Source organism: Lampris incognitus, chromosome 12 (assembly GCF_029633865.1).
Source record: "Lampris incognitus isolate fLamInc1 chromosome 12, fLamInc1.hap2, whole genome shotgun sequence".
NCBI lineage: Eukaryota > Metazoa > Chordata > Actinopteri > Lampriformes > Lampridae > Lampris > Lampris incognitus.
The window spans coordinates 52,561,564-52,586,298 of NC_079222.1; the positions used below are offsets into that span (position 1 = coordinate 52,561,564).

A 24,735-nucleotide genomic window follows, 5' to 3' on the forward strand; every position below is an offset into this window, starting at 1 on the left:
CAATAATATTGCCATATTACTTTACCATATGTGGTTAATAACATCGAACCAACATGAGTTGACTAGGTGACCAGGATATTACTCCACATAAAGGATGTTGCTTCTTCGGGAGTATTAAATATGGACTGGTTGCCATTGTGTGTAATCCTAAATCGCGCAGGGAAAAGCAGGCTATATTTTCCCCTGGCAATCTTGGAGCATTTGGCCTCGTCGAATACCGCTCTCTTCTTAGCAGCAGTAGCAGTGTAGTCCGGGAATAGTAGAAATCTTTGCCCATTGTAGAGAAGTGGACCCGCTTGTCTTGCACATTGCATAATGTCCACCTTGACACTAAAATAGTGCACATGAACAATGAAGGGACGTGACCTCTCCAGAATAGGGACGCCGCAGCAGGAAACGGTGTGCTCTGTCAAGCAGCGGCCTTTCTTCTAGTTGCAGAACATCTTTAAGCAGGCCAGCAATGAGGTCAGTTGGACATGGTCCCATCACGCCTTCACGTATACCAATAATTCTCAGATTGTTCCTGCGTGACCTCCCCTTTAAATCCTCACACTTATTGGATAGGAAAGCCACCTGTTTAGCGAGACTTTTACCTTGCGCTCCAGGGATGGTGTCTCATCCGACCAGTGATTTGCCCCCCTTTTCACTGTCATGTGGCTAGACAGAGCCCCAGCATCGGATCTGGCTGACGCTAAGTCGCCATGCAATTCTGTCCCTATCAGTGCAATTTTGGACCTCAGAGACGTTGCCAAAGTGTCTATTTTAGTGTCCTAGGGAGCGCAAATGTCCTCTTTCAGTGATGTTAACACAGATGTTATATCAGCTCAAAGTGATCAATAGCACTGAGAATAGCATTGTCCGAGGCAGTGGAGTTGGCTTGGTCAGTGTTAGCCATCATGTTAGCACCCTAAACATGTATAGTAGGCATAGTATGTTGTTATAATGTAAGTAAAGTTTTATTTATATAACACACTTGATTAGAAAAAATACATGTAAATACATAAAATAAATGAAAATAAAACATGGCACAGGGAGTAACAGGCCAAGCTAAAAACGAACCAAAACAGAAGGCGGGGATTGGGATCTATAAAAAGGCTTGCCTAAAAAGATGGGTTTTTAGAAGCTGCTTAAAACAGTCCAAAGATTCAGCAGATCTAATGGATTGGGGGAGATTATTCCAGAGGCTTGGGGCTAAAACTGCAAAGGCGAGGTCACCTTTTGTTTTTGCAGTTGGAGTGAGGGATGGATAAAAGACATTTGATGATCGGAGTGGTTGGGAAGTGGTATGAGGAGTGAGAAGATCAGAAATGTAACTGGGGACAAGATCATGCAGTGCTTTAAATGTAATCATTAAGATCTTATAGATTATTCTGAATTTTACGGGAAGCCAATGGAGGGATGCAAGAATAGGGGTAATATGGGACATACGGCTAGTTCTACTTAGTAGTCTAGCAGCTGCATTCTGAACCAACTGTAGACGATTGAAAGTAGCTTGGTTGAGGCAAGAGTAGAGGGAGTTACAGTAATCTAGATGGGAGAAAATGAAAGTGTGAATTAATATTTCGATATCCTTAAAACACAAAATATTTCTGATTATTTGGGATTGGACGAGTTTAGTAACATGGTGATCAAAAGACATTCTGGTCAAAGATGATACCAAGATTTTTAGCGGTAGGTTTGATGTTCGAATGAAGTGACAAAGTTCTCAGGACCAATTAAGAGAATTTCAGTTTTGTCGGGGTTTTAGATGGAAGAAATTAAGGGACATCCAGTCTTTGGTGGCAGCTAAGTAATCATTGAGGGAGGACAGTTGATTCAGGTTATTGAGCTGGCAGAGAAATAGATCCGAGTATCATCGGCATAACAGTGATATGACATGTCTTGAAAGTGACTAAACAAATGACCCAGAGGAGGCATGTATGAAGAGAAGAAAATTGGCCCTGATGGACTCTACACGGTATGGGCGCTAACGAGGATACAAGATTGTTAATACAAACATTAAAATATCTATTAGTCACATAAGAGTGAAACTAATTTAACGCTGCACCAGAAATACCAACCCAGTTCTCCAACCTATCAATTAAGATGGCATGGTTGATGGTATCAAAGGCAGCGGTTAAATCTTGAAGAATAAGAATAGAGTACTCACCTTTATCAGTATTACTAAGAATGTCATTGGACACTCTTATTAGTAATGCAGTCTCAGTACTATACTTGTGACGAAAGCCTGATTGAAATTTACTGAAAATGTTAAGACCCTCAGTCAGCTGCAGGATTTGGTCCGAAACAATTTTTTCAAGGATTTTGGATAAAAAAGAAAGTTTAGAAATCGGTCTATAATTCTCTACCCTTGCCGGATCGAGAGAGGGGTTTTTGGGGGGTTTTTTGAGGAGAGGCTGAACACATAAGTCAGGTACGAACCCAGATGTGAGTGAGCAGTTGATGATAGAGAGCACCTGTGAAACCATTGACTCCCCTCATTCCTACTATTTTAACTACATAAGCTTGTGCAAGAGAATTTTAATGACTAATAAGACTGAACGTGTCCAATAGGCAGCGCCTTTTCTGCTTCACCGGTAATCCACATCTCTTCAACACCCATCCATTTTTCATCCTGCTATTACTGCTGAGATTTATGAATATGGGCCGATTACTCCTACAGCAGAAGATAGTGAACGTGCATGGTGTACAATCACAAAATCATCTCCACTTTGGTTTACCATCAGGAGGCAGAAGAGGAAAGATGAAGGGTCCAACTTTCAGGATATCTGGTGTTCAAGTAAATGCCAAGCTTGTTATCTCTCATGAAGAAGAGTTGGCACCCCTCCACAAGGCAATTCCTGCTGACCCGGAAGAGAGGAAGAAGTAATCACAGTTCCTTTTCTTTTCCTTCACACATTAAAGGCTTTAGTCAGGGATGCATTGAAACTTATACCATCTTCTGGTGTCAGTAGAATAACAATTCCGATGATTCCGATGATCATATTGGTAAAAATGGCAACAATAAAGTGCCTTTTCATGGTTGCTGGTAATGACAAGAAAGTAGCCGTTAAAGCCGTCCTGCTAAAACATCAAGAGATAGAATGACAAAGAACTTTCATTTCATATTTGTATTTACCAATACATTTTATTTTTGTGCATCCCTAACTAAAATAGAACTGGTCACATTCCAGTGTCCAAAATGACCACCATGCATGCGCCTGTGTAAACAGGAATGAAAAAAGATTAAAAGAAACGCCTTGTATAAATAGGTACATGATTCCGTGCCACTCAAAAGCAGCACACTTTGACATTGAGTGGGGGAAGGAGGATGACTCCAGTCTCCTCATAGGCATCTATGAGTATGGGTACGGCAGCTGGGAGATGATCAAGATGGACCCAGATCTCAACCTTACGCACAAGGTAAGCTCACAGGTACAGTTTGTCCATGATACAGTTGAAGTGTCATTAGGTCGAGGCGTTGGTACTCTTGATTCTCTAAGAAAGCTTTTTGTCGAGTGTCCCTACAGACACAATTGGCCGTGTCTGTAGGTGGGAAGCCGGATGTGGGTATGTGTCCTGGTCACTGCACTAGCACCTCCTCTGGTCGGTCTGTTGAGGGGGGGGGGGGATAGCGTGATTCTCCCACGCGCTACGTCCCCCTGGTGAAACTCCTCACTGTCAGGTGAAAAGAAGCGGCTCGTGACACCACATGTATCGGAGGAGACGTGGTAGTCTGCAGCCCTCCCCGGATCAGCAGAGGAGGTGGAGCACTGACCAGGACAGCTCAGAAGAGTTGGTTAATCGGACGAGTACAATTGGGGAGAAAAAGAGAGAAAAATCAAAAAAAAAAAGAAAGAAAGTCACAACTGCAAATGCTGTGTATTTGGAAAATAAAAGGATGATGGAAACATTTTAGGTTTAACCCAAGGTCTTTTCTGTCCATTCTAAACCAGCTTTTACCAGATGACCCTGACAAAAAACCACAGGCCAAACAGCTGCAGACAAGAGCAGACTACCTCATCAAATTACTAAGCAAGGATCTGGCCAAAAAGGAAGCACAGAGACAAGCAGGGGTGGTAAGTCTACGTGGATGTTAAAGCTACCTCACTCTGATTAGAAAGCAACTACATCCTATGCCACTTTTGTGAGATTGCTGCTAAAGGTGAAAACCCATCCAAGTGCTGGGTGGCTCTTGGGACCAAGTGATGTAAGCAAAGCAAGATTAATACAGCAAAATAGCTAATAGAATTAATAATGGGTCCATTTCATTTAGGTATGGCAATGAGCAAGCATTGACCATTAAGCCGTACGGCAAGCTTCGTGTTAAAACGTGTCTACTGTGATCACAGCCATAGATAAACTTTTACTTTTGAAATGATAGATGAGTTTGTAGTAGCCTTTCTCAACAATGGTCTTGGTGTTTTGATGCATGCTGAATAATCCAGGTAAGAAATTCCCATAAAGTTGAATCGGTTCATCTGGATGAACCGATTCAACAATTCAAGCGATGATGAAGTTGGATAGGGTGCAATAACAAGATTGAGAACTATGTTAGCACTAACAGTGAGGAAAGCAGAAATGGATATGGTAGAGAAATAATTTGAATAGAACAGAAGTGTGAGGGCATCCAGGTGGAGTAGCGGTCTATTCCATTGCCTACCAACACATGGATCGCCGGTTCGAATCCCCGTGTTACCTCCGGCTTGGTCGGGCATCCCTACAGACACACTTGGCTGCAGGTGGGAAGGCGGATGTGGGTATGTGTCCTGGTCGCTGCACGAGCGCCTCCTCTGGTCGGTCAGGGGGGCTGGCCTGTTGGGAGGGAGGGCTGGGGGGAATAGCGTGATCCTCCCACGTGCTACACCCCCCTGGTGAAACTCCTCACTGTCAGATGAAAAGAAGCAGCTGGTGACTCCACATGTATCGGAGGAGACATGCGGTAGTCTGCAGCCCTCCCCAGATCAGCAGAGGGGGTGGAGCGGCGACCGGGATGGCTCTGAAGAGTGAGGTAATTGGCCAAGTACAATTTGGGAGAAAAAAGGGGGGGGGGGTCTGCACTTTGTTCCATAGAGCTGGGTATCGCCACTGATTTCTCCTGTCGATTCGATTCCGATTCACCGGGTCCCAAATTGATTTAATTTTCGATTCCATATTGATTCAGTTAGCTATATTTCAGTTACAATACCCATTATGCTTGGATATGAAAGAGATTCTCGGGGAACTTATGCTGTAAATTGTATAAGGAACACTCTAACCTGATGCATTATTAAACATATTAATGTTTACATTAAGAATTGACCCCAAAGCAGGTTCTGGTGTTTTCATATGTCAGTGGTGGGGAGGGGGCATTAAAAGATTGATTCAGGGATTAAATGAACAATAATCAGATGATGATCGATTCGAATCAGGAAAACCCAGCCCTAGTTTTCCATATTGACAGAAAAAACTGTTCTCCTGGTCAGTCTCTCCCCACAGCACCTTCATGTACATTGTGCATTGTGTGTAAATCAAGTCAATTTTATTTGTATAGCCCAAGATTACAAATTAGAAATTTGCCTCAGGGTCTTTAAGCTGCTGTGCCGTCGTCCACAAAATCCTCTGCGCTAGTGCTGTGGGATGTGCTAGTGCTGTGGGATATTCGAAACAGTTTAGCCAAGAGAACAAGGATGTTTTTTGAATGGCATCTTTAGAAAGGATTATGGTATTAGAACCCCTGCTAAGCTGTAGTTTTTCTTTTCACGAACATACATCACAATATGTCACTTGGCAGACAGGGAAAAAAAACAACTTTCAGAGCTCTGAAAGAGCTGCAGGTGTTTTTGGTGCTGTACCTGTTGCAGATAGAGATAAGGTTGAAAATCTGTGAATTTCCCCTTGAAGCTGTTTAGCCTTAGAACAGGTTAATTAGCCATTCTAGGGAATAGAGATGATCAAATTCCCAGCAGTGCTCACTCCATCGTCTACTATCACTCCTTTTTGTATGTATACAGGGCAATTCACGGAAGAGGAAACCAAGGAGCAAAAAGAACAAAGCTGCGAAGCCAAACAAGATGGATGCAGTGATAAAGGGTCCATCTTCAGATCCACCCTCAGACAAGAGGTCAGAGGAGGAGGACATTGAGGAGATTGAGGAAGAAAAGGTAAATCAAAGGGCCATACAGTATTACCATCAGGGTGGACTTAGACTGCTTTTATTGTTATTGCCTCATATGCATGTCTCATACATACAAGGGAACGAAATTGCATTTCACAAGGACCTCAATGCCACATAAAAACAAATAACACACAATAAATATTAAAAACAAAAAGTGCATTAAAAACAAAAATTACTTCACAGACCTAAACATCACAAGTACACCTGACACGGACAGTGAGTAAGACTGTCAGAAAGTCATTTTGTGGAAGGTCTAACCTCACAGTCTGAGGAATGAAATTATTGCATAGTCTGGTGGAGGCAGCACAGATGCTCAGCTACCTCCTGCCAGTGGGTAAGAGAGTGAAGTGGATGTTGGAAGGGTGAGTGGGGTCCTTCACGATTCTGAGAGCCTTCTGGTGCACCGTGCATCATAGATGGCCTGGATGGATGGGAGAGCAGTTCCTATGATCTCTCCAGCTGTCTTCACTATCCACTGTAGGGATTTGTGGTCGGAGGCCTTACAGTTCCCATGCCAGACAGAGATACAGCTGGTCAGAATGCTCTCTATGGTGCCTCTGTAGAATATGATAAGGATGGGTGGGGGGAGACTCGCCTTCTTCAGACGCCGCAGGAAGTGAAGACGCTGCTGGGCACAGTGACATGTGAGGACCAGGAGAGGTCCTCTGTGATGTGAACTCCCAGGAACTTAACACGGCTGACTCTCTCCACATCTGTACCATTGATGGTCAGAGGGGTATGGTGGGCGCTGGTCTGTCTAAAGTCAATAATGACCTCCTTAGTTTTTCCTATGTTTAGGGAGAGGTTGTTGTTTTTGCACCTCATTACCAGTTAATCCACCTCCGCTCTGTATGATGATTCATCGTCGTTGCTGATGAGACCTACCACTGTGGCATCATCAGTAAACTTTATAATGAGGTTGGAGGTGAATGATACTGTGCAGTTGTGAGTCAGCAGGGTGAACAAGAGCGGACTGAGCACACAGCCCTGTGGCGCGCCGGTGCTCAGTGTGATGGTCCTGGAGGTGATCTTGCCAATTTGCACTGACTGTGGCCTCCCCGTGAGGAAGTCCAGCACCGAGTTTCAGAGGGAGGTGTTAAGGCCTAACTGGCCCAGCTTTTCAAACAGTTGTTGTGGTATGATTGGGTTTAAGGCTGAGCTGAAGTCAATGAACAGCATCCTCACATAGCTGTTCTTTCTCTCCAGGTGGGACAGGGTTGGATGAAGAGCAGAGGTTATGGCATCTTCTGTGGCGCGGTTAGCGTGGTATGCAAACTGGAGAGGGTCCAGAGTGGAGGGGAGGCTGGACTTGATGTGCTTCATGACCAGCCTCTCAAAGCACTTCATGATGATGGGAGTCAGTGCAATGGGACAGTAGTCATTGTGGTAGGACACAGGGGACTTCTTTGGCACTGGTATGATGGTGGTAGACTTGAAACATGTAGGGGTGACTGCCTGGGACAGCGAGATGTTGAAAACGTCAGCAAGGACATCTGCCAGCTGCTCAGCGCATTCTCTGATGGCTCGGCTGGGATCTTTCTCACGTCATCTGCGGTCATCTGCTGAACCTGGTCATCCATCAGGGATGCAGTATTCACCACTGGCACATTGTTCTGTCTCTCATATTGTGCGTGGAAGTCATTCAGTGCATCTGGGAGGATGGGGGCACCGCCACAGGTCTGAGGAGGAGGCTTGTAGCCAGTGAGGGCCTGGATGCCCTTCCACAAGCGCCATGTGTCTCTGCTATCAGTGAAGTGGCTGTTGATTCACTTTACATATTGTCTTTTTGCCTCCCTGATGCTACACGACAGGTTGGCCCTTGCTGTCTTGAGTGCTGCCTTATCACCGGATCTGAATACAGCATTCCAGGTCCTCAACAGTGCCCGGACTTCTGCTGTCAGCCAAAGCTTCTGGTTGGGCTGCAAAGAGATGATTCTGGTGACTGTGACATCCTCTATACATTTATTGATGTGGGCTGTCACTGTGTATTCCTCCAGATCAATATGCTCACCAGAGAAGGTTGCCGCTTTGAAAACGCCCCAGTCGGTGCTCTCAAAGCGTTCTTGAAGAGCTGAAATAGACCCCTCTGGTCAGACCCTGATCTGTCGCTGAACCGGTTTGGCAAGTTTCAGAAGTGGCCTGTATGCTGGAATTAGCATAACAGAGATGTGTTCTGAGTTTCCAAGGTGGGGATGGGGGTATGCTCTGTATGCATTCTTCTCATTAGGTCCAATTTGTTGTTTTCCCTGGTGGCAAATTTTACATGTTGATAGAATTTAGGAAAGGCGGTCTTTAGGTTTGCATGATTGAAATCCCCAGCAATAATGAAAAATCTGTTGAGGTACGCGGTTTGGTGTTTGCTGATGCCGTTGTGTAGTTCACACAGTGGCTCTGAGGCATTAGCGCTCAGGGGCAAGTACATGGCGACAATAACAACAACAGTGAATTCTCTCGGCAGATAGTATGGCCGGCACTCGACTATTGACCCTTTGTTGGCCTTCTGATTGGTCTGCTATACCCACCAACCAGCGGGCTCCTACCCATGATTACTGTTGCTAATGTACTTGGGGTTAGACAAACAAATCGAGTGGATAAACTCTGATATGTTCCGGTGGTAAGTGAATTTGAGAGCGAAAATAGGAGGAATTGAGATTGAACAGGAAAATGGTTAAAAGGTGTGCGTAGGGCACCTGTAACAGTGACTCACGATATCCAGAACACAATCCTGGAGTTGTTTTTATTCCTTTCATCAAACCCAAAACAAATATTTAGAGATGTCACCACTGGATTCGGCTGTGTGGATGACCACACTGGCAGTTCAACCCTGCCACTGTCAGCAAAAATACCTACATATTTTCAAAGGTAAGAAAAAACAATATTGTTTTCAGGATATTGACAATATTCTAAATGTTCCAGTAATGTTCACTACCTATACTGAATAACGTTAAAAGCATGCTGGTAATGTTGCCATTTCTGTCGCTAAGCTAACAAACATCAACAACTAAGTGCTAGCCTACCAAGCCAGATAGAAATCAGCAACACATGTTGTTTGTTCCTTTCAAAATAAGCATTGTGTCGATGGCGCCCCAAGCAGACCTCTTTTTGCCCACGACAAAGGTCTAATGTGTGCATCAATCCAACAATGTGGGAACAGTAACCAGCAGACCTGGATGAGCAGAGCCAAGATTAAAAATGTTTTAATGTTAACATTGGATAATGAAAACATGTAGTAGGCCTATATCATAACAATATTAATACCAATAATAATTTTATTATTAGTATTAGTATTACAATTATTAGCATTATATTTAGTATTTGTATTTCTATATTATCATTATCATTCTTTTATTAGGCCTAGGTCTTTTTTAGTTATTGTATTTGTATGATTATCCTAACAGTGTTGTTGATGTATGCTGTACATCGCTTTGGATAAACGTTTCTGCTAAGCGCACTAACCATAACCATGGCCTATATTACATTACAGTTATTTAGCAGTTGATTTTATCCAAAGCGACGTAATAAGTTCATTTAACGTAGGTAGTCCTAGTCAAGAGAACTGCTAGTCATGTGTCTCCTTACTAAACAAGCATCCAATAGCCAAACCAGTGCTGAAGTACCAGTGCAACTACAAATACAATACAATATCTGCTAAGAGGAAGGGTCAGGGTAGTACATATTCTTTGCTATAAAAACGTAACATAATATTGTTTGCTACTTACCCAGAAGTACACGAGCAGTTCTGCCCTGTGACAGTCCCATTCGCCATCACTTCCACAGAGAGCAAATGAGGCTTCACTCTTTTTTTCATTGAGCGGTAGCATTTTGCATTTATGGATGTAGATGTGAATTTCACATTGCGAACATAACGCTCCACAGCATATTGAAGTCCCTGATGTCTGGCTTTAGAAGATATTTGAGACCCCTGGCTCTAGAAATGCTGGCTGATAGAGTTTAGACTAACTAATGTCAAGTCTGTGGCGGCTAGACAGCTAACGTTAGCAGCCATGCTAACGTTGGCAGCCATTGGTAAAATACGTAATTTTAATCTGTTTTTAGATTTTATGTGCTGGCTATTCCCTCCACCGTACACACACTTGTTCACTGTACGCTTTTTATGTTTTTTTAAGAATCAAAATTATGACTTTTAATGTTAACTACGCGTACAAGTTTTCAATGTTTTTCTATGGGAATGGACCCCCTCAGAGCTTTGTTTGTCTAATCTGGCAACAGTAACATAGGGGACAAAGTGGGACATGGTCGGGACTTGACAAACGGTCAGTTGTGAACTCCACGAGTGGAGAGCAGTGTTTGGAGACCATCACAGCATTTGCACACCTTTCCTTGTTAATATGAACAAAGATGATGCTCTGTCGGGTCGGTAGCATGCTAGCCCATCTGGCTGTATGGCTTTGTCCGGAATGTTGCTGTGAAGCCAGGTTTCGGTGAAGACAAAAATACAACAGTCCTTAGTTTCACGCTGGGATGTCCGTCGAAGCCGTATACAGTCCGGTTTATTTTCCAGAGAGTGTATGTTTGTAAGAGGTTGATCAGCCACAGCATGAAGATAAGGGAAAGGGTAACAGAAGCTAGGTTAAGAGGAGAGGTGACGATTAGCAAGCAGCAGTATGGTTTCATGCCACGAAAGAACACTACAGATGCGAAGTTTGCTTTGAGAATGTTGGTGGAGAAGTATAGAGAAGGCCAGAAGGACTTACATTCGGTCTTTGTAGATTTAGAGAGAGAATACGACAGGGTGCCGAGAGAGGAGGTGTGGTATTGTATGAAGAAGTCGGGAGTTGCAGAGAAGTATGTAGGAGTGGTGCAGGATATGTATGAGGGAAGTGTGACATTGATGAGGTGTGCGGTTGGAATGACAGATGGGTTCGAAGTCGAGGTGGGATTACATCAAGGATCGGCTCTGAGCCCTTCTTTGTATGCAATGGTGATGGACAGGTTGATGGATGAGATCAGGCAGGAGTCTCCGTGGACGATGATGTTTGCGGATGACATTGTGATCTGTAGTGAGAATAGGGTGCAGGTTGAGGAGAACCTGGAGAGGTGGAGGTATACACTGGAGAGAAGAGGAATGAAAGTCAGTAGGAGAAAGACAGTATACCTATGCTTGAATAAGAGGGAGGACAGCGGAATGGTGAGGATGCAAGGAGTAGAGGTGACGAAGGCATATGAGTTTAAATACTTAGGGTCAACTGTCCAAAGTAACGGGGAGTGCAGAAGAGAGGTGAAGAAGAGAGTGCAGGCAGGGTGGAGTGGGTGGAGAAGAGTGTCAAAGTGATTTGCGACAGAAGGGTACCAGCAAGAGTTAAAGGGAAGGTTTACAAGATGGTTGTCAGACCAGCTATGTTATATGGTTTGGAGATGGTGGCACTGACGAAAAGACAGGAGGTGGAGCAGGAGGTGGCAGAGTTGAAGATGCTAAGATTTTCATTGGGAGTGACGAAGAAGGACAGGATTAGGGATGATCATATTAGAGGGACTGCTCAAATTGGACGGCTTGGAGACAAAACAAGAGAGGCAAGATTGAGACTTGTGTGGAGGAGAGATACTGGGTATATTGGGAGAAGGATACCGAAAATGGAGCTGCCAGGGAAGAGGAAAAGAGAAAGGCCAAAGAGGAGATATATGGATGTGGTGAGGGAAAACATGCAGGTGGCTGGTGTGACAGTGGAAGATGCAGAAGACGGGAAGAAATGGAAACGGATGATCCACTATGGCGACCCCTAACGAGAGCAGCTGAAAGTAGTAGTAGTAGTAGTAGTAGTATGTTTGCAAGTAAAATGGACAGAAGAGCTGGTCTGGAGGGGTTAGCCTTTAGCCTAGCACGGATGCCTCCGCGCACACAGCGCTTCCAGGTCCTCTTGCACCGCCTCCTGCCTCCGGCGCTTTCTCAAGCAGGTAGCCACAGGGGGATGTCCTGTAGCGATGGGGCCTGGGTCGCGTGGTGGTCCTAGTGGAAAGATATTTGTCCGTTTTATGGGACTCGTGTGTGTGTGTGTGTGTGTGTGTGTGTGTGTGTGTGTGTGTGTGTGTGTGTGTGTGTGTGTGTGTGTGTGTGTGTGTGTGTGTGTGTACACAAATAGTTGCCTGCTTGCAATGCTTCCTCATAGAGAAAAACTTTTTCTTTCTACAAGTACCATAGTGGATGGTCCACCCACTTGACATGAGTAGCCACACCCACTTAAACACTGTGCCAGCCCTCACCTAAACCGTTTTGCTACATATGGGGCTTACCGTCAAACTAAACAGTGACTAGCTGCTGCACTCAAAACACTCAAACGTATACCCTGGGTCACACAAGTCAGTGCAAGATGAGGCCTGTCCCTTTGGCTAACAGCCGCCTCTCATATAGCTAATGTTTTGGATGAGGTGACTTGCATTCTGGTCCATTCATTATACACCTATATGATTGCTGCTTTAGAAAAGCCCAGCAATTCTACAATCATGGCAATGCTCAAACCCGTGCTCCTAGCACCTACGATGATGTCTTTTTAAAATCACAAAAAAGTGCTTCTGAGACAGCCCAGCACAAGATGTAAGATGTTAGCAGGGATAGCAGCTTACACAACCAAGTTTCAGGAATCGTGCACAGGAACATCTGTGCCAAATACAGACTGGAATTGCCCAAGTCCAGATGGGAGGTACCACAAAGGTGGTTGAGGACAACAGGGCTAAGGTCCTGTGTGACTTCCGGATCCAGACAGATGGTCTGGCCAACCAACGGGACATTGTGGTGATGGACAAAGAATGGAAGACTGCGGTGGTGGTAGATGTGACAATCCCAGCTGACAGCAACATCAAAAAGAAGGAATATGAGAAGCAGGAAAAGTACCAAGGGCTGAAAGAGGAACTAGAGAGGATGTGGAATGTGAAGGCAAAGGTGCAAAATTGGTCCCAGTGGTGATGGCACTCGGGGCTGTGACCCCCAAGTCGGGAGAGCAGCTTCAATAGATTCCAGGAGTAACATCTGAGATCTCTGTCCAGAAGAGTACCTTTCTAGGAACAGCTAAGATATTCAATTCATTTTAATTTGTTGTCATTAAAAACAATGTGCAGGCACATGTTCAAAATGAAATCAAGGCTGCAAGACAGACATGGACAAACATAGCAAACACAGTATACGATATTCACATATGAAGACCAAAAGCTAAAAATAAGTTTAAAAAAGAGCATGAGTATAAAATATGTAAAAATATCCACAGACATTCAGTGGGTAGCCAGGTTCAGGTGGGCGACAGGTAAGAAGCTGTTTTTGAGCCTGGTAGTGTGGGCTGTGAGGCTCCTGTAGCGCCTCCCAGAGCGCATTGGGGAGAACAGTCCATGGTTGGAGTGGGTGGGATCTCTGCTGTTGCTGAGACCCCTTCGAAGGCAGTGTTTGTGATCAATGTCTTTTATGGCTGGGAGCTCAGTACCGATGATATGCTGGGCCACCTTGGCAACCCACTGCAGAGCTTTCTGGTCTACTGATGTGCACTTGCCATACCACACTGAGATGCAGCTGGTTGGGATGCTCTATGGTGCAGTGATAGAAGTTGGTGAGAATTTTTGTGGCTAGACGGGCGCTCCTCAGCCTCCTTAGGAAATGCAGGCATTGTTGGGCCTTTTTCACAAGGGCCTGGGTGTTTGATGTCCAGGAAAGTTCCTCGCTGATGTGGACTCCAAGGAATTTAAAGCTGGAGACACGCTCCACTTCCACCCCATTGATGTGTATGGGGGAGTGGTTGCAGCTTCTAGACCTCCTGTCCACAATCAGCTCCTTCGTCTTCTGCACATTGAGAACAAGATTGTTGGTAGTGCACCGTGATGTGAGGTGCTGAATCTTGTCCCTGTAGGCTGTCTCGTCATTGTTGATACGGGCAATGACTGGTGTCGTCCGCAAACTTAACTATTACATTTGAAGGGTGAGTTGGCAGTCAGTCGTAGGTAAAGAGGGAGAAAAGGAGGGGGCTCAAAACACAGCCTTGATGGGCACCTGTGCTGAGGGTCAGAGTGGAGGAGGTGTGGTCACCTAACCTAACAGACTGAGGTCTGTTGGTCAGGAATTCTAGGGTCCAGTTACAGAGGGAAGGGTTGAGGCCAAGGGAGAGGAGTTTGGTGGTTAGTTTGGCGGGGATCATAGTGTTGAAGGCAGAGCTATAATCTATAAACAGCATCCGGATGTATGTGTTGTTAAGTTCAAGGTGGGTCAGAGCAAAGTGCAGGGCAGTGGCAATGGCATCCTCCGTAGACCTTGTGGGATGGTTGGCGAACTGATGTTGGTCGAATGTGTGTGTGTGTGTGGGGGGGGGGGGTAATGTTTTTGATGTGAGCCAGAACCAGTCTCTCAAAGCACTTCATCGCAATGGGGGTGAGTGCTATGGGTCAGTAGTCATTCAGACATGTGGTTGTTGATTACTGATGGACAGGAATGATAGAGGTGGTCTTAAAGCATGCCGAGACTAAGGATTGGGACAGTGAGAGATTAAATATAGTTGTGAAGACCTCAGCCTGCTGGTCGACGCATTCCCGAAGGACCCGACCCAGTATGCCGTCCGGTCCAGCAACCTTCTGTGTGTTCACTCTGCGCAGTGATTCTCTGACCTCTGCAATCGATAGAGTGAGTACCTGGTTTTCTGGGTGGCTGGAGATTTTTGTTACTAGGTCAGTATTGTTCTTGTCGAAGCGGGCGTAGAAATGATTTAGCTCATCTGGCAGGGAGGCATCATGGACAGTGGGACCACTATTGGAGCTTTTGTAGTCTGATTGACTGAATGCCTTGCAACATTCGCCGGGGATCGGAGTTATTGTGAAAGTGGTCCTCTAGTCATAGGTAATATTTATGTTTGGCTGTTCTGATGCCCTTTTTGAGGTTGGATCTGGCTGCGCTGTAGGTCTTGCAGTTACCTGACTTGAACGCTGCACGCTGGACTTTCAGCAGCTGCTGGACCTCACTGGTCATCCAGGGTTTCTGGTTTGGAAAGGCGCAGATTGATTTTTTTTTTTTTTTGTGACACTCTCGGTGCAAAAGTTAATGTAGGATAGTATGGCAGATGTCTGTTCATTAATGGCTAGATGAGAGCCATGGGTGGCTGAATGTGCAAAATGCTACCTTAGCATTAACATGTGGGGGGGGTGTATACCGTGGTGATGGTTATGGCCGTGAGCTCCCTAGGTAGGTAAAAAGGCCTGCACTGAATCATAAGGAGCTCAAGATCAGCAGAGCAATGCTTTTCAACGACTTTTATATTTTTGCACCAAGACTTATTGACATAAATACTCAAAAAACTCCTCCACGGATCTTGCCAGAGTCAGCTGTCCTGTCGGCATGGAAGGCTGTGTGGCCCGCTAGCTCGACTGCCGACTCGGCTAGGTTGCTCTTGAGCCAAGTCTCCGTAAACATCAGCAGACAGCAGTTCTCCAGCCTTTTCTGAGAGGACAGCCTGAGTCTTATCTCGTCCATTTTGTTAGCTAAGATCGGACATTAGCCATGAAGATGCTGGGGAGGGGAACTTTGAAGGAAACGCTACTTAGCTTAGCATGTAGCCCACCTCGTTTCCCCCTCCTCTGTTTACATTGCCGATGAGGGCAGCGTTTCCACTGCGAGACTGGTGAGCAGATAATATTGATGGGGAAATTGTCCGTGATCGTAGAGGGAAGTGCGTAATCCATTCTGAGGTTTAAAAGTTCCTGACGGCTGTAGAAGAGTGCATGACCTACACTTGTAAATAAACTTGAAACTAACATATAAATAACCATGAAAACATAGCACTGAACAGGATATTTCCAACATATTGTGGAGAACCCCCAAACTCTCAAGCCTATGGTGGAGGACCCAAGAATGAGGAAAGCATAAAAACTCTCCTCTTATCCCATGTGGGTGGTATGTGTATGTGCATATTTGTATATGTATGTATCAAAGTCAAAGTATCGGCATTGTCCTTTACAGGAAAATTGGTTTGCAGCCAGTATGTATAAAACTCTCACACAAAACAAAAATACAAGCACCAAGGCAGAATTGACACATCACTGATGGACAACAAAAAAAAACAACAGGACATAGTGGGAAAGGAGAACAATTCATTCATTCATCCGCTGCTTCTCCGGGGTTGGGCCGCAGTGGCAGCAAGCTAAGTAGGGCACTCCAGACGTCCCTCTCCCCAGCAACGCTCTCCAGCTTCTCCTGGGGGACCCCAAGACGTTCCTAGGCAAGATTGGAAATGTAGTCCCTCCAGCAAGTTCTGGGTCTACCCCGGGGTCTCTTCCCAGTTGGCTGTGCCCGGTAAACCTAAGGCACCCAGGAGGCATCCTAATCAGTTGCCCGAACCACCTCAACTGGCTCCTTTCGACGCGAAGGAGCAGCGGCTCTACTCCAAACTCCCTCCGGATGTCTGAGCTCCTTGCCGTATCTCTAAGGCTGAGACAGACACCCTATGGAGGAAACTTATTTCAGCCACTTGTATCCACATTCTCACCCTTTCGGTCACTACCCAAAGCTCATGACCATAGGTGAGGGTTGGAACGTAGATTGACTGGTGAATTGAGAGCTTTGCCTTCTGGCTCAGCTCCCTCTTCACCACAACAGTCTGGTACAGCATCCGCATTACAGCTGATGCTGCACCAATCCGCCTATCAATCTCCCGCTCCATCCTACCCTCACTCGTGAACAAGAGATACTTGAGATACTTGAACTCCTTCACTTGATGTAACAAATCATCCCCAACCCGGAGGGAGCAATCCACCCTTTTCCAGTGGGGAACCTTGACCTCCGACTTGGAGGTGTTGACTCTCATCCCAGCCAACTAAAGGAGTTCAAATATGAAGTCCATGGAAACAAGCGATCTGCAGGCAACAGATGTAGGCTATCTACCATTTAGCAACTGAATGGCAGTGGGGACAAAGGAAGCCTTGTATCTCTTAGTCCTAATACAGGGCATCCTCAACTGACAACCTGAGGGTAACGGCTCAAACTCTGGCGGAAGGGGGTGACCTTGGCACTCCAGAAGGGAAGTAGCCTTTCTGAACACCTTCCTGTTGTAAAGGTTGGTAAGCTGGGCTTGACTTCTCCCAGAAATCTTATTAGCCCATTTGATATCAAGCCTTTTTTTATTGGCCAGAGTCAAATTACCAAACCAAGCAACAATACAATACATTAAAACGGTTTCAATAAAACTTTTATAAAAGAGAGTCATCATCTGGGAGGACACGTTAAATATATACATTTTCCTCAGGAAAAAAAGTCCTTGTTTGACCTTCTTTGATGTGGAAGCAACATGAGTTTCAAAGCAGTTTGTTGTTGAGAGCAACCCCCAGAAATTTGTAGCTATGTGTGTATTAGGGTATTCGTGACTGCTGCATTTTGCTAGTCGTCAGCTACTCCCAAAAAGTAGTTGATTAATTGGGTGAGATGGATCATATTTTTTTCATTCAATAACAACGATCAGTTCTCATCAAAAAGGTCTCATACACAACCAGTAAAGGGTTAACTAATGTAAGCAGGACCAGCCTGGGGTAGATGAAATAGCAGTGTCCTCGATTGGCTCTGAGAGGCTGTTTACAGGTGAGTTACAATTTGATCGGACTATACCCCCAGCAAGCTTGTTTGAGCTGGACAGTTCGACTGCAGTAACAATGCGACTGCTTTCTTTCAAGTGTTTCGGTTTAACTAATGACCATGTTCTGGTGACCTTCAGCTGAGTGCATCTGTGGTTGTCGTGGTGATGACAGCTGTTGAAAAACCTAAAAGCCTTATCTTAAATTGAATGTTCAATACAGTTTAATATTAATCTGGTCCTTTTTGTCCTCCATTATTTAAATTAAAGTCTTGCCAACAAGAAGCATTCACATTTAATGTGGGGAAAAACAAATGACTATAGCTGCTAGCTAGCATGCTAGCTGCTATATTATATCATGCTAGCTAGCATGCATATTATATTATATCATGCTAGCTAGCATGCTAGCAATGAGGAATTTGGCATAACGTTACAGGTTAAATGATTGAATATGGGTCGCTTTCCCATTGAGGATAACGGTATAAGATACAGCTGTGGTTGTTTGCCACATTATAAGGAAGTTACAAAAGGTGAACGAGTCTTGCTGAGTACAGTTTAACTTACGTTAGTGGTTAGCGTGTATATTAAACACAGATGAGTGTGTATTTAAAACTGATTAAAGTAAAATTAAAGGCTTTTAGGAGGACGCCACGGTCTTGTTCGTGTTTTCAACAGCTGCCCGTCACTAGTTAAACTGAAACAGAGATAGCGGGAATCTTTCCTTCTCTAAAGACCCTAAAATATAAAAAATAAATAAATAACAGAAAATGATTGTTCCAACAAATCTATATTGGAACCACAGTGCCCCCAGCTGCATATCTGCTGCAGATGCATTACCAGTGCTTTATTATGGTACAGTGCGAAGATCACAGATGAACCATTAATCTAAAACCATGCAGTGTCCACTAGTGGTTTTGAAAGTTGACCATTCTGTGAAACCCCTAATGTGTATATGTATGAGACATGATTTGTCTGTTCTTTGTTGATACATCTCACGATGAAAAATGTTAAAATACTGTCACTTACTTATCACTCGGTTTGTACCATGCTTTCTTCTTATCAGGAGGTGGCACCAGTGAAGCTGCCACCCAGAAGAGCCAGAACAGACAGAGCAATGCTGAAGGAGGACGAGGAGCCCAGTCCGGACGTGCCGCTGTTAATACCAGAGGACAGAGAAGTCAAAGAAAGGGAAATCAAGAAAGAGTGCAAAAAGGAAAAAAAAGAGGAAAGTAGAGATGTAAAAGAGAAAAAGGAACCAAAAGAGAAGAAAGACGTGAAGCCTCTTGAGCCATTTCATAAAGAAGAGGACGTCATTGATCAAGTAAGACTCTGCAGGGCTTGAAAATTAAGTGCATCCTGTCATCCCAGGGCAGATACCAAAAAAAACATGGCAAGATTCTGGATTAAAATATTCCTGCATAAGTACTAAAATCTTAATTCTATAAACCAGACGATAGAATAAGAAGAACTGATATATTTGCTATCAGTCGTGGATTGTCTAATCAGCTTGTTTCCATGTAATTGACGATTTGCCTGTAAAATACTTAATTTAAGTGCGCAAGGCATTAATTGGAGTTTGAGAAAATACAGGGTTGACGTGTTTGACATTTTAGATGCACAAAGCATTCTCGTGATATTGGTTAAATGCACACCTGTGGTGGTTGCAGTAATCATTTTTGTTGCCAGAGCTTAGTCTCAGTTCGCTTGAATACATCATGGTGTCAAAGTTTAAAACCGCTCCGTTGCCTGCCAACACGGGATCACCAGTTCAAATCCCCGTGTTACCTCCGGCTTGGTCAGGCGTCCCTACAGACACAATTGGCCATGTCTGCGGTTGGGAAGTCGGATGTAGGTATTTGTCTTGATCGCTGCACTAGCGCCTCCTCTGGTCAGTCGGGGCGCCCCCTGGATCAGCAGAGAGGGGGTGGCGCAGCGACCGGGTTGGCTCAAAAAGAGCGGGGTAATTGACCAGATACAGTTGGGGAGAAAAAGGTGGGGGGGGGGGATTGAAGAAAAAAAACGTTTTGAACCGGAATGATCTATCAATAAACATATCACACAAGAGGTTGTCACTAGTGCTAACTTTTTGGAAATACTTTCAATCTAGGCTCCCAAAGCTCCCACATTAGTGTTGCGTTGTCTGTAAAGCCCAATAATCTCTGGATGCAGAGAGCCATGACAAAACATGGACACATTTTCATTTTCATCACAGAACATGAGGCCAAGCACCTCTGCAGGTTGCTCCATGCTCACATCCAGCCACTAGCAAGGTTAGTTGCTGTGTACTGCAGGCTAGGTTACTACTAAGATCCTGTGTGATTAAAAAATGTTATGTAAGGGCATCCGGGTAACTCTATTCCGTTGCCTACCAACACGGAGATCGCTGGTTCGAATCCCCGTGTTTCCTGCGGCTTAGTCAGGCATCCCTACAGACACAATTGGCCGTGTCTGCGGGTGGGAAGCCAGATATGGGTATGTGGCCTGGTCATTAAAAAATTGTATTTTTCTTATAAAAGCTGGGAAATCTGTGATTTTTCAGATATTAATTATTTGAAAAGTAACCAACTTGAAACTGGTAGGACCCCAATAGGGCTGTCAATGAATATTACAAATTCGAATATATATTCAAATTGATTAAAAAAACACACACATTCGAGTGTGAAAATTAATCTTCGTTTATGAAAAAAGTAGCACTACCGTGGCTGTCTGCCTTGTGAATTCTCGTGAGAGCCTTGGCCGCTGCACTGAACAAATACGGTGCATGACGGACAGGAGTCACACAACGTCACTTTCATTGGTTGAAAATGAAACGTAGGTCAAGCTGAAACGAGTGAATACTTCAACAACCGTGTGGTAAAGATGGCAGAGAGTTCACAACCCAGCTCGGCTGCAGAGAGAGTGATTTTCACTCTGAACAGTCTAAAAAGCCCTGTTTGGAAAGAACTTCAGATTTTGGTCAGAAAACTGAAAAATTGTGGAACCTTGAGATAAAGTCGTATGCAAGTTAAGCTACAGTTAGTTTACCATTCCACCACTAGTAACCTGAGGGCACATCTCTCAAATATGCACCCAAATGAGCATGGCCTCAAACTGTTTATTTAAAGCAGTAGGAACATTATAATCATTTGTATAAAAATTAGTCTGTCGAATAAAACGTCAATTATGAATCATTCATCTCACCCTGAGAGACAGACAGCACGTTCTCATTTCTCACTCCAACACCAACCACGATGAAGACAGAGACATGGAGACAGACAGAGAAAGAGACAGACAGACACAGAGAGAGACAGACAGAGACAGAGGTCTATATGGTCTTTAAATGAAGTTTTACGGTGTAGGACATTATTTATTATTTTGTTTTGTGATGTGTAGGTATGTTTTAACACCAGAATGAGCGGGACCTCACTCCTACCTAAAACCACTGTGGGCCGTCAAAATGACGGCCGGTGTTTAAACTCTATATTGTTTAAAGATAAATACCCAGTTGAGATATTAATGCATTACATATGTTAGTATGTTTGTTAAGAAACTAACTGACACCAAAATTAACATTTTCACAACTTTAATACTGTTTTTAAACAATGTAAACTTCAGAGAGACATGGTCAAACTTGAATAGCCAAACTGAAAAAGTGAAAATATGACCTGAAAAACAGAACAGAAAACACATATTGCTAATCTAACAAAGGCAACAAGGCCTGTAACACGTGACATGTAAAACAAGAGTTGAAAATAAATATTGAAACAGTCCCAAACAACGACCAGAACTTAAAATTGTTTAAAAAGAGTAGTGTAGTGGTTAAAATGTTAATTTTGGTGTCAGTTACTTGCATAACAGACATACTAACATATGTAATGCATTAATATCTCATTTGGGTATTTATCTTGACACAATATACAGTTTAACTTAAAACCTACTAGAAACCTCCTAGAACAAACTCTATATTGTGGCAAGATAAACACCCAGCTGAGGTATTAATGCAGGGGTCCCCAATTACTTTTCATAGCGGGCCACTTTTAGGGCCACTTTTAAAACCACGGGCCACTCAACCTCCAGCAGCATGTTGTTCGTTAGTTTGTTTTGGTGTCGATACGCAAGTGAGGTTGGCTGGACTAGCCCACAAGGGGAAATGCGGGGTGGAACTGATAGTTACAAGGTAGCATTTCTTGTTGGATTGATTGCTGAAATTATGTTTGGAATAGTGTTCCCAAACAAAATGTGTAGAAATACCAGAAGGAAGAAACACTTTTTTATTTCCCAAAAAAAGGTGAAAGGTTTATTTATTTATTTATTTATTTGTTTATTTGGTAGGGAAATAAAAAAAATTCTTCCTTCTGGCATTTCTCCAAAAATTCTCGCGGACCATAAATCAACCCGCCGCGGGCCGCCTATTGGGGACCCCTGTATTAATGCATTACATAGTATGTTAGTGTGTCTGTTAAGAAACTCACTGACACCAAAATTAACATGTTAACAAGTTTAATACTGTTTTCAAGCAATTTAAAATGGCCGCTTTCCAACGCCTGTAAATACTGCAAGGCCTCGGTGGTAGTCATGGTGTGTCTGTAACGGCGTCTGTACCCAGACATGTTGGAAATAATCACACATCAACTTTAGAACTGTTTGTCTGCACTGGAGGATGCTAGTGTGTTTCTAGGACACAGCAACGAACTTCACAAAGGAAATGATGTGACAACACACGTCATAAATACTGACATGACGCCACCAACACACATCATAAATACTGACATGACGCCACCCACACACGTCATAAATACTGACATGATGCCACCAACACACATCATAAATACTGACATGATGCCACCAACACACGTCATAAATACTGACATGACGCCACCAACACACGTCATAAATACTGACATGAGACCACCAACACATGTCATAAATACTGACATGACGCCACCCACACACGTCATAAATACTGACATGATGCCACCAACACACATCATAAATACTGACATGATGCCACCAACACACGTCATAAATACTGACATGATGCCACCAACACACGTCATAAATACTGGCATGACACCACCAACACACGTCATAAATACTGACATGAGACCACCAACACACATCATAAATACTGACATGACGCCACCAACACACGTCATAAATACTGACATGACGCCACCAACACACGTCATAAATACTGACATGACGCCACCAACACATGTCATAAATACTGACATGACGCCACCCACACACGTCATAAATACTGACATGACGCCACCAACACACGTCATAAATACTGACATGACGCCACCAACACATGTCATAAATACTGACATGAGACCACCAACACACGTCATAAATACTGACATGACGCCACCCACACACGTCATAAATACTGACATGAGACCACCAACACATGTCATAAATACTGACATGACGCCACCAACACACGTCATAAATACTGGCATGACACCACCAACACACGTCATAAATACTGACATGACGCTACCAACACACGTCATAAATACTGACATGACGCACACCATCACACACAAATTACGAGTGGTCATGTTGACCGCTCATGGTGGTTTCAGGTAGATTTGATCATAACTGTTTATGTGCGTTTGATCTAAAACTCATTTTAATGCAAATATATGTAATTTTAGGAGCATTCAGGGAGCGGCAGGTCTGTATCTTTTTTTTTCACCAAGTTAATAAAACATTGAAAATCCAAAGCCATCAAAATGATGGTCTTGGTCATTTACGTTGAAATAAATATACCTATACAAGTAGTTATGTCTCTCGTATTGGTTTGCTCTTTTCTGGACATAATGCACAAAAATATATTCAAATCATTTGAACCTATGTGTTTTTTTAGAAGGAATAGTCGAATGTCATTTTTGGCCAATTTGGACAGCCCTAGACCCTAACTACACAACCTTACTACACAACCCTTTACAGCAACACAACCAATCCCATCCAAGTTTGACAGCATAGTGTGATCTTCACATTTCTAGTACTGAGGGTTTTGGAATGCATTTGGGAAATGCCTGCTCATAATTTACCCATATTTTGTTTTTTGTAAACTGTTACAAAAGTGAAAAAACTAGTTTTATGAATTTTATTGCAGTGGTCTATCATGAGTCATTGATTAAGTATTTGTAGTAATGCAAGTGGTTTACAACAAAAAACTGCTGGTTACAACTTCAGGATGTAAAAATTGACTTCGGGATGGTACCAGGACAGTAGAGGAAACAGTTCATTTGAGGGCTGCTAAGACAACACAAAAGAAAGTTATGTTTTTATGTTGATTTAAGTTGCTGTCATGTCTTTTATAGCAGGTTGAAGCGAAGGCCGAGGTACGAGAAAAAACAAAGAAACTCTCAGACTCCGCACTCCATACGACAACAGGTGGAGAGAATATGCCCATCTCTGAGGATCTGGAAGAACTCGACCAGAAGACCTTCAGTGTGGTAGGTCCTAGACAACTTCAGAAACGTCCTACCATGGATATGGGCAATAATTACATTATACTGGCCTGAAGTAGCTTGGTTATTGACATTACAGAATTAAGTGGAAATGTAATCATATGTAGGTGAAATGTTAAGCAGAACAACGGGAGAGTTGGTTTTCATGTTGCTCTTTAGCTGTTTTTTACATGCTCAGCAGCGCCAGAGGTGTTACTGGAAAGGTCCACCATCTTGAGACCATACAGCCAACGGCCAGTGTTTCGAAGCAGCTCACTTAAAAAACAGTTCAAACCGGACATCCGGGTAACGTAGTGGTCTATTCCGTTGCCTATAAACACGGGGATCGCTGGCTCGAATCCCGTGTTACCTCCAACTTGGTCGGGCATCCCTACAGACCCAATTGGCTGTGTCTGTGGGTGGGAAGCCGGATGTGGGTGTATGTCCTGGTCGCTGCACTAGAGCCTCTGGTTGGTCAGGGTGCCTGTTCGGAGGGAAGGGGGAACTGGGTGGAATAGTGTGATCTCACACGCGCTACGTGCCCCTGGTGAAAATCCTCACTGTCAGGTGAAAAGAAGTGGCTGGTGACTCCACGTGTATCGGAGGAGACGTG

The 24,735-nt window shown here is 44.0% G+C and overlaps 1 protein-coding gene across 3 annotated transcripts in view; it reads left to right on the top strand.

The window, feature by feature from the left end:
• chd1 (chromodomain helicase DNA binding protein 1) overlaps positions 1–24,735 on the top strand; it is a 145,268-nt gene that overhangs the window by 94,806 nt on the left and 25,727 nt on the right. For 2 of the 3 annotated variants that reach the window (XM_056290539.1, XM_056290541.1), the window contains exons 26-31: positions 2,727–2,865; positions 3,252–3,402; positions 3,936–4,058; positions 5,973–6,122; positions 18,743–19,000; positions 23,994–24,128. In XM_056290539.1, the coding sequence (XP_056146514.1) occupies positions 2,727–2,865; positions 3,252–3,402; positions 3,936–4,058; positions 5,973–6,122; positions 18,743–19,000; positions 23,994–24,128 (956 nt within the window). The remainder of the gene's footprint in view (positions 1–2,726; positions 2,866–3,251; positions 3,403–3,935; positions 4,059–5,972; positions 6,123–18,742; positions 19,001–23,993; positions 24,129–24,735) is intronic. The other variant, XM_056290540.1, reaches the window with a different exon arrangement.